The 10,957-nt window shown below is 42.4% G+C and overlaps 1 protein-coding gene across 1 annotated transcript; it reads right to left on the reverse strand.

Moving 5' to 3' along the window:
- Positions 1 to 8,815: 8,815 nt before the first annotated feature.
- On the reverse strand, positions 8,816 to 9,907 carry LOC123090152 (glycine-rich cell wall structural protein 2). Its single transcript, XM_044511582.1, has one exon. The coding sequence runs from the start codon at positions 9,736 to 9,738 to the stop codon at positions 9,088 to 9,090; it is 651 nt and encodes a 216-aa protein (XP_044367517.1). The 5' UTR covers positions 9,739 to 9,907; the 3' UTR covers positions 8,816 to 9,087.
- Positions 9,908 to 10,957: the final 1,050 nt, after the last annotated feature.

The following is a 10,957-nucleotide window of genomic DNA, read 5'->3' on the forward strand; positions in this document are numbered from 1 at the left end:
AAATGAAAAAAATTGCACCGAAATTGTGTTTTTTATAATATGCAAAAATAAGCATAAATTAGTGGATTTCAAAAAAAATTGTAACAAGAAACGAATTAGTTGCATTGGTATTGCCCTTATAGAAGAAACAAAATAAAAAAATATAATAAATAACAAAAGTTTTCTACACAATAACGAATTAGTGGCATTGTTATTACCCTTTAAGAAGAAAGAAAATAAAAAACCGAACAATAAAGTTTTCTTACAAAGAGGGATTTAGTGGCATCGGTATTACCCTTTATAAAAAGAAAATAAAAAACAAATCATGAAAAAAAAAATCAAAATTTCAAAAAAAATCAAACTTTTTATATGATGCAAGAATAAGCATATAATAGTGGATCTTAAAAAAGATGAAGTTTTCTAAGAAGGAATAATTAGTGGCACTGATATTACACGTAGAGGATAAATTAAACGAGATAAAAATGAAAACAAAATAATGAAGTTTTTAAGAAAGAATGAATTAGTGTTTTTGGTATTACCCATTAAGGAAAAAGAAAAGAAAAGAACTAAAGCTAATGACCACCAAATTTACACAGAAATTGCGCTTTTTTATAATATGTAAGAATAAACATGTATATAGTTGAATTTCAGAAAAAAGAAGTTTCCTAATAAGAATTTAATTATTCGCGTTGGTATCAACCTTAAAGAAGAAACAAAAACAAAACAAAAATCAAAATAATGAACTTTTTAAGGTAGAATAAATTAGTTGTATCGGTATCAGCATTGAAGAAGAAACAAAATTAAAAAAACCTTGCACACAACTATACCTGGCCATCTGTCGGGCCGGGCCTACCAAAGCCCGATGCAAACAACCCAGGCCCGGGCCCGGCCCGGCCGACAGGCCTGAAAAATGTGGCTCGAGCCCGACCCATCACGCTAAAAGCCCGTCGGGCCTTGGGCTTGGCCTTTTCCTTAAACAACGAATATATTGAGCCCGGGCCAGGCCCGGCTTGCCCGTCGGGCTCAAAATTTAGGCCCAGACCCGACTTGTGGGCAAGGTCGGGTCGGGCCATCCGGGCCGGGCTGCGCATGGCCAGGACTACACACAACTTTGCACTTTTTTTAATATGCATAAGAAATAAGCATATAAGAGTGCAGTTTCACACTCTAATATTATAATTTATACATCTGTTATATAGAATGCGTGTATACATTTAACACTCGCCCAACATCCCTAAAATATCCATAAAAACCAACTACGTAAAACAAGAAAGAAAAGCGAAAAAGCATGCAAATAGAAGAAAAAGAGCAAGCATGTCGTCCTATAGGAAACAGAACGAAGCACGAAATGGGCTTCAGCCCAATAAGAATTAGACTGACCCAGAACAGTGGCCAGTCAAAAATTTTGGCCCAAAATAAGACAGCAGGCAAACCAGAAAAGAAAAACAAATCTTAAATAAGAAATCAATGGCTCAAAAATTGACCGACCCAAATCCATTTTTCAGGGAAATTTCATATAGCTAAAGTGTATTTTATACACAATAATATGCACGGGAGCTCCTAGTCGGTGCTGTAGGCGCCAATTGTCCAACGGGCGCTTACTGATGAGGACATGACTACCTTGGATATGACCAAATATATTGAATACATGTATATTTGTGAGGTGATTTCTAATGCAAACTATGCAATAATTTATTTATGTCATCCAGGACAAAAATACTTCACAAACTTTTGTGCCATGTCTAATTGCAGGTGTATGGGACATTTGTAAAATACACATATGAAGATAAGGGAGTAAGAGATGTTTACTTGCTATTCAAAAAGTTCTCTCACGTCACTTTTGGCCCAAGAGAAGATAGAGTCCAAGTCTCTCACGTTCTGGACTCAGATTCAATCTGCATCTATTAATTTCCACCACGTGATATGCACTGTTCATTGTCATAATCATAGTTGAGGTCATTCACATCTTCGCCTGATCCAATCTGCATCTTATCTAGTTTGTCTTGGAAAGAGGGAGAAAAAAAAGATAGAGGAAAAAAAGAGAGAAAAAAGGAAAGAAAAAAAGAAAAAGAGAGAGAAGAAAAAGAAAAAAAGCGTGAGAAAAAAAAGAGAGAAGAAAAAAAAATCGGATCTATCTAGAATCAATCTCGTACCTGAATTCGGATTGGAATCTGTTTTGTGCACTATTCAGTAAAACAGGTGTATCTTCCTCATACGAATTTCGTTTTGACTCCGTGAGTACTCAAATTGAAGCTAGAGACGAGCCGCATCTAAATAGTTGCTGAAGCTACTTCAATATTTGACACCTCAAAATCGGCTTCTAAATAGGTCTTTTTGCACTCTGAAGTTCGTGAACACAGCTTGTTCCAATTTTTCAGGCCTTTTTTAGAATTCTTTGACTCCTCATATCAACTCGGAATTGAGTGGTTCTTTTTGCATTGGAAAGCTTGAGTTAGTAGAATTCTTTGAAAATTTATCAGAAAATTGGCTCAAACTTTTCAAGAGGAAAGTTGGAGAGAGTTGTTGTATATCCTGCTTGGCAGTTGTTTTTCATCATTATCTTCACTGTCGTTGTGATCTTCACTTATATCTTGCTGTCCAGAGCTACTTAGTATCCTTCATTGATGCTAGTTGTGCTACGCCATGACCTTATTAGTGTTCTAGGCTCGCGTCTCTAGTCCGGTCTAGCCTAGGACCAGCACAATACCATCGTTGAGCGTTTATTCAACATTGCATCTTTAAATTGATTATTGCTAATCTTTTGCTACCATATATAGCCAACCTAGCTCCACATATTTCTACACTGTGTATACATACGTTCCCCTGGCAATCGCTTTACACAATCTTCAGAGTTACTTGACACCGCTGGTTGCCTGTCACCACCTGCCGCATGGTAAGAACTTGTAAGATATTGATATTTGCTTTACTGTGAGCACTTCACAACCACATGCTAGTAGTTCATACATTATTCTCGAATTTTGTTTCTTGTTTCTACTAATCATGACAGGTTCTGGAGATAGATTTTCTTGGACGATGGACATATCTTCACCATCATGAGAGTTCGGACAACACACACAAGCACATGGTCAGGTTATCTCTTTACCGCCATTTAAGGGTAGATTTAATCCTGCTATTTATCTAGCTTGGGAGCTTGAAGTATAACAAGTTTTTTTGTCACCATGACTTTTCTGAACTTGAGAGAGTACGAGCTGGCACTAGAGCATTTACTGGTTTTGCTTCTGTTTGGTGGAGTGTGCATTGTAAGAAAAATATTGATAACCAACCCACAACTTGGAAACATTTGAAAGATGTAATGAGACAACAATTTTTCCCTCCTTACTATCGTCGTGAATTGCTTCGCAAATTTGAACAATTTAAGCAAGGCAACAACACTGTGCATGCTTACTACCAAGAGTTCAAATCTTATATGCATCATTGTGACATAGAAGAATCTGAGGATGATACAATGAATAGATTTTTTGGTGGTTTGAACCATGATATTCAGGCAAGATTTCAGTATATTCCTCGTTGCATTACTGGTATGTATGTTCGTGCTTGTACCTTTGAGAGACAGTTACAGGAGGATGCATTGGGTGACTACAACAACTACTATTCTAGTTCGTGCTCACCACCGCCGGTTGGTTACTCCACCGTTGAACCTACTAGAGCAGCCCCATCTCGGATTGTGAGCGCGACATCATCTCAAGAGTATGGTGCATTGTCAACGTCCGTACCTACATCAGCTACATCTTTGCGACAAGGTAACAATAAAGGTATTGATGATATAACTTCACATGAGAATGACGCATCCCTTGTTAACTTGAATGCATTATGTGTTCAGCTACTTGGTGATTTGAGCACAACACCTATTTTAGAGAATCTTGACACTGTCATGAATACGTCATGTGATCAAACAACTGAAATACCAACAATTTTGAGTGCACCCATTAAATTAACTATTGATGCAAAAGAATCAATGTTTAATCATTTTGATATGACCTCTAATCTTGGTGATGATTCTGTGCCGAATGACTTATTGCATATTTGCTTAGTTAAGTATGTTGTAGCATGTAAATTTGATGCAAATAAGGTTTATTCATCAATGTTGGGATGGTTTAATGATGAATATTGTCAATCTTTTGATATGAATAAGAGCTTCACTTATATGTGCAAACTGAGTTGCAATATTTTCATGCCTTCTACTTATCATAATATTTTGGCTTTATATTTTATGATCCATGAAAGTTACTCATGTATACATGTGTCATATGTGCAAATATCAAGGAAAGTAAAAATGGATGACATATACGTATACAACATGTACACCTTGTCTCTTTTGTTAGCCACATTTCAGATTAAGCAACGCCGAGGACGGCTTTTTTTAAGAAGGGAAGGATGATGAGGACATGACTACTTTGGATATGACCAAATATATTGCATACATGTATATTTGTGAGGTGATTTCTAATGCAAACTATGCAATAATTTATTTATGTCATCCAGGACAAAAATACTTCACAAACTTTTGTGCCATGTCTAATTGCAGGTGTATGGGACATTTGTACAATACACATATGAAGATAAGGGAGAAAGAGATGTTTACTTGCTGTTCAAAAAGTTCTCTCACGTCACTTTTGGCCCAAGAGAAGATAGAGTCCAAGTCTCTCACGTTCTGGACTCAGATTCGGACTGCACAGACACACCTGATTCAAAACGCCAAGAATTCTTTCATCCGGACTCCGAATTGGGTGATTCTTTTTCTGTTGGAAAGTAGATTTCATGCTCTTTCCAACCCAATTAGAATCACCTTAAAATACGTCCGGAGGGGTGAGTTATGAACGAAACAATCTGACGCTGCAGCAGAATCCGAGTCAAACTACAAGTCCAAAGGTGTTGTACGACCTAGGGTTAGTTTTAGGCTGCCTTGGGACATCCTCCCACCTCCTTGGCCGCCATCCCTTGCTCCTATATAAGTAGATCCATCTAGTAGCTTTTTCTTTGGGATTTGTTTAGTTAAAAGTTAGCCATTGCAACTTCGTGTACTTCGTTTGTGTCCAACGACCAGACCAAGACCGCTTACGGATCCCCACCTTTATCAGTAGTTCATATATATTCGCAATATTCAGATTGCTTTATCATATTCTTGCTTGTTCTTCGATTGCTTGCATGAATAGACCTTCGTGGTCAGGTTGATCGTGCTCCGGCGTGGTTAATAACCTCTCGGAGTTGGTTTAGCGATTGCTAAGGCGCAACTCGTGCACGTCTGTAGTCAGATCGTCAAAGTCGACTTCCACCAAAGCGATATCCATCATCTCATCGAAAGATCAGGACACCTTTGCCCCAATCACTTACAGCGACCGGCAATGGGCCGCGGCCCAATTAAAACATTGCTAACAATCTACAGAAAAAAAATTAGGGGCTTATTTACATGTGGCAATTCGTGTATACTGGGGTTCGAACCCCTAGCGCGAGGGTTGAGAGCAGTCGCTCATTACCACCTGGTCAAGCTCATTCCGTTGACAAGAAAATAAGAAAAATCTCTATTTGACACTTCCTCTAGTTAACACATATTATATATATCCAGTGTAAATTATTTTAAAAAGAAAATATAAATTCAAAACAGAATTCTATAAAAATACTAAAAACAGTTACGAATTTGAGAAAAAAGATTCATAGAAATTCAAAAGAGTTCATCATCTCGAGAAAAAGTTCACAACCTTAAAAAAAGTTCATTAATTTAGTAATATTCAAAAATTTGGAAAAGAGTTCATCGATTTTCAAAATAAGTTCATCAATTTTGAGAAAAAGTTCATCAGGTTTGAAAAAAGTTCATTGAATCAAAACAAAAGTTCATCGATTTTAAAAAGGTTCATCAAATTTGAAAATGGTTCATCTATTTTTTTTAAGTTCATCAAATTTGAAAAAAAAGAAGTTCATCAATTTGGAAAAAAGTACAACAAATTTGAAAAAAGTTCATCCATCTTTAAAAGTGGTTCATCAAATTTTAAAAAGTTCATCAAAACTGAAAATAGTTCATGGATTTTCAAAAATAATTCAAAAAATTTGAAAATTTTCATCGAATTTTGAAAAAGTTCATTTACTTGAATAAAAAAAGAATCAATTTTGATAAAAAAATTCATCCATTTTAAGAAAAATTCACGAATTTGAAAGAAATCATCAAATCAGGAATAAGGAAAGAGAAAAACAAAAAAGGAAAAAAAGGAAAAAAGGAAGTAAGAAATAAAAAAAGTTTGAAGAAGTAGTTATGACGTCTGGCATGTTGGAGCGGTGGTTATTGCTGTGTAGTTCTATCTGTGAGGTCTTGAGTTCGATTCTCTGCACTCGCCGTAGTTTTTGCGTTCCAAAAGTATAAAAAACAGAAAAACGGGTGCGAGATGGGCCGGCCCGCGAGTAGCTGCTGCAGGCGCCGGTTAGCAAAAACAGTAGGAACCGGCGCCTGCAGCGCCAAATAGGAATTGCCAAAATGCATTACATATCCCATGAAATTGTAGGCAGGTTTGTATAGGAGAAAAAGAGTCGCATCAGACAATTGAGAACATGTCACCTGCACGCCATCTACTCCAATACCAGTACTGGTTAGAGTTTGGACGCATTCCGTGTGAAATGAGGACCAGAAATGGTTGTAGTGCTAGTGGTTATCAACTTATCATCTCCTTTTTGAACATTCTAGAGAGCATGTTTGAGTTTGATGTTTCCTGTGCTGGCTCTGCTTTATGCTTTTCCTCCCATTTTGCCCTTTTTCTTTTCAAAAAGGAGTAATCAAATAACCGGTTTATCAGCGCAGCTATATTCCATACACACATTCATACTGGCATATTATTAGTCACTCATTTTGGGATGATCCTTTTGGATGTTTTTTGACCCCGCAGCCTCACGTCTTCCCCGCTAGGGCAACTCGGGCGGCGACCAAACCCTAGCTGTCGGGGGTGCACACTCCCTCCTCCCCTCCCTCCGCCGCGGCCAGGGGACGCCGTCAGGCTAAGCCCGGGGCCAATGGCGGTGGCGGGGGACTCCCTCTCTCCCGCGTCTCAGGGGTGCTGCGGGGCCCCTTAACGTGTGGAGGCGCGACTGATCTAGTCTTTGTGGTGTGGGGCGATGGCTGCGGCAGACGACGGCATTGTAGTCGGTCCTGCCTCGGGCGGCGGCTGCAAGCGTGGCGGACGACCCAGTCGTGAGTCGCGGCGTGGGCTGCAGGCGTGGCAGCCGGCCCTGCTCGGACGGCGGCGACGCGCCATTTGGCTTTGGATCGGCGACAACGGCGTGGAGGGCATTGTGGACAGGTCAATGGCACCTCCGATCAGATCTGTTCTGGCCGGTGCAGCCGACGGTGATAGTCATCTCCTATGCTGGAGATGGTCGGCCTGAGGCTGGGTGATCGGATCTCGAGATCCTCATCTAGTCCCAGCTGTGAGTCGGGGAGACATAGTTGCTGGTGAAGACAGAGCCGCCGATGGGCAATGGCAGCGTTCTGCGCCATTACCTTCATGAAAGCATCATCGTGTAACTACTGTCGACCCACTCGTACTGCTCCGGGGATAACCCTAGGATCTGATCTTCCAGATCGGACGATAGTGGTACTGTGGTGTCATTTCTGTTGGGAGCATCGTTTGTGGAGCAGGACAGGAAGACACAAGCGGGAGGTGGAGCGACTTCGTCTTGCATAGAGCTTCGGTGGATATGTCAAGTCATGCCTGACCGACAGGTGGTACGCTGTGCCATGCCTGTTCGGAGGTGCTACACACAACAGATTTTCTAGAGACTTCAAGTTGTGTCGGATCGTGGTAGCGGTATGGTGCTGCTGTGTACCGGCGGCGACCGCGACATGCTCAACAGTTTGCGTGCAGGGAGGTGGTGCCATTGGGCGTGGTGGTGGCATCGACGGATGGCCGGACTGGCAAGGATGATGCGGATATCTTTTTTGAAGATGGGTCAGCGGTTTGATGATGATGACGGCTTTTAAAACGCGTGCATGTGGTGTACGTTTTAGATTTGCTGCATCGGTTGTAGGTCCCGCTGATATTGAAAATGAAACTGAGATCAGATGGTCCAACATAGGAATTCTGGATTTAATTGTCCAACTGTCATTTGAAATAAGAGTTTTTGTAATTCAGCTTCTCAAGTAGTTTACCTCACCACTAGCAGAGCATGCAGTTTCTCTTTGTAAAGATCGCTTATTTACTGGACTTCGCCAAATAAGTAAAGCAGCAACCACCACCAGAGTACAATATTAATCACATACACTCAAACTGCAGGCCTGGTGGGCAACGATAGTTCTTCGGCTTGGACATAGAAGGATGGCCATTTCATCGCTTCTCATGCTTGTCACATGGAGATGTGGAATGAGAGAAACGCAAGTGTTTTTCGAAACAAGTCCACTATGCCTACTATTCTGGTCGACAACACCAAATTGGAGGCAAGGAATTGGGTCCTTGCGGGACGAAACATTTGTGCTCTTTGATGCCGTGAAAGTAATCTTTTTTCTCATTCATTTGTTGAGGCGTAATGGACCTCGTCCAACTTTCTTAGCCTCCCCTTATGTATTAGTGAGACGAGGCAAAACCTTTGCCTCCATTTTTTAAAAGAAAAGAAAAGGCTGCAGAGTCTAGGGTCGCACTAAAAGACTAAACCACCTTCTAAATTGCACAAAAGTGAGCTGACAAGTGCCAGATCAAGCCCGGCAAAAAAAAGAGGTCTCAGTATCCAGGCACGCTGGTTTATAGGCTGAAACCATGTGTAAACAAATTGTGTGTGGCAACTGCAAAATGTGCAGAACATATATTCAGAAACAGATTTCAGCAAATGGTTTCTCTGATCCTTCTTCAGGAACTGTATGTTATATGATCTGTCAATCATCCGGGTTGTAGAAATTAATGGATACAGGAGTATGATGATCTCTTTGTAAAGATCGCTTATTTACTGGACTTCACCAAATAAGTAAAGCAGAAACCACCACCAGAGTACAATATTACACTCAAACTTGTATCTTCAGTAGTAGTAGATCAGTGAACAACAAGCTCATCACTGTCACTCACGGGAAGAATTTTAACTATATACTCTTGAATACTTGAGCTTTCCATGAAAGTGAGATCAGTGGCGTCCATTTCCGAAGCCACCGCCGGAGCCATAACCGTATCCAGAGCCAGACCCGGAGCCATAGCCAGAGCCTCCACCTTGACCACCTCCGCCGCCACCGCCGCCGCCGCCGCCTCCATACGCTCCACCATATCCACTGCCAGACCCGGAACCGTAGCCTGAGCACCCGCCAGACCCACCACCTTGTCCGCCACCGCCACCACCTCCGTGGCCACCACCACCACTAGCACCACCGCCATAGCCAGAACCCTCACCGGACCCATGCCCATAGCCTGAACCACCGCCACCTTGGCCGCCACCGCCTCCTCCGCCACTGCCGCCACCGTACCCGCCGGCGCCGCTCCCGTACCCAGAGCCCTCCCCAGACCCATACCCAGAACCGGCGCCTCCGCCCTCACCTCCACCGCCTCCACCGCCACCACCATGGCCGTATCCACCACCGCTAATACCTCCTCCACTTCCACCACCCTCGCCGTACCCAGAACCAGACCCTGATCCACCATAGCCAGCACCACCACCTCCACCGCTGCCTCCGCCACCGCCTCCTCCGCGAGGACCGTATCCCAGGAGGATTCGAGCGCTGGTGCTCGTGCCTATGCTAAGGAGGACAAGAACGGCAATGGCCAAATGCTTGGTGGTAGCCATCTTCGAGATGCTTGCCAGCTGCTAGCTCGGTTCAGGTACTTGGTTGGTTTGTGAGTGCTCTAGAGCTGCCGTATTTATAGGGCGAAATCGTGCATGGCCTGGTAGCTCGAGATCAATCGTGCATGAACTGCGCACGTAGACTTATGGAATTAATTGGACGCGCGGGATACGTGTGAAACCAGGACCAGGGGAAAGCACAGTACTAGTGTTAGTGCTGTATGTTGCCTTCTTTGACACTTATTAGAGAAAGAAACAGGTCGGTGTAGTTTCTCAAAAAAAAAAAAAAACAGGTTTGTGTGTGATGTTACAGATTTTCTTTTCTTCCGAAAACTTCTGATCTACTCCTTTTGTTCCTAAATATATGCCATTTTAGAGATTTCAATATAGACTATATACGGAGTAAAATGAGTGAATTTACATTCTAAAATAGGTATATAGATTCATATATAGTTTGTACTAAATTCTCTAAAAAAAACTTATATTTAAAAGTGAATGGAGTATCATCATGTGTCATGTTAGTACAGAGAACATCAAAAATAAAAATAAAAGTTATATTCTAGTCCATAGGCCATGACTACAAGCATAGGACTGAGCCAATAGTGCGCCGCTGTCATTGCCCTCCTTCACCAGATCCGCGAAAGACTTATTGTAGTAGAAAGTCGTCATGCTTCGCCTTCAGTGAAGGAGGGGCGATAACGTCACCGTGCATTCGGCTCACTCCTACAAAATCTTATAAGACCCGCTAGAGGCACACCTTCACGCACGTCCTTTGATGAAGCTAGACGCACCGTCGGGACGGGGACTAGACAAAGAGAACCATATTCCCGCCGCAGTCTCTTTGCACGCGGCGTCGCGACGAATCACCTTTCGTGCTTTAAGCACGCTCGAAATTTTCAAGAATGAGAGAAATGGAAAGAAGGGGTGGACTGTGTAGGCCCATGCACGCTGAACCCCAAAGAAACGGTGCCGAACTCACTCACACTCGCAATCAACAGCAGTCATGCAAGGTGCGCTCCAGCTTGCGTGCATGTTTGGCCCGCGCCATACCTTGAAATGCAAGCTACCGGGCGAAGCTATAGATAGATAGGTCGGTTACGCGGGTGCACGCGCGTTGTGGCTGTGGTTCGTTCGACCGAGTGCGGTCGTTAGGTGGGTCGGCGTGGTGCGATGGTGGCACGTCAAGCTAAACCACACGGTTGTCGTGGTGCAGCTGCATGTT

Source organism: Triticum aestivum, chromosome 1B (genome assembly GCF_018294505.1).
Source record: "Triticum aestivum cultivar Chinese Spring chromosome 1B, IWGSC CS RefSeq v2.1, whole genome shotgun sequence".
NCBI lineage: Eukaryota > Viridiplantae > Streptophyta > Magnoliopsida > Poales > Poaceae > Triticum > Triticum aestivum.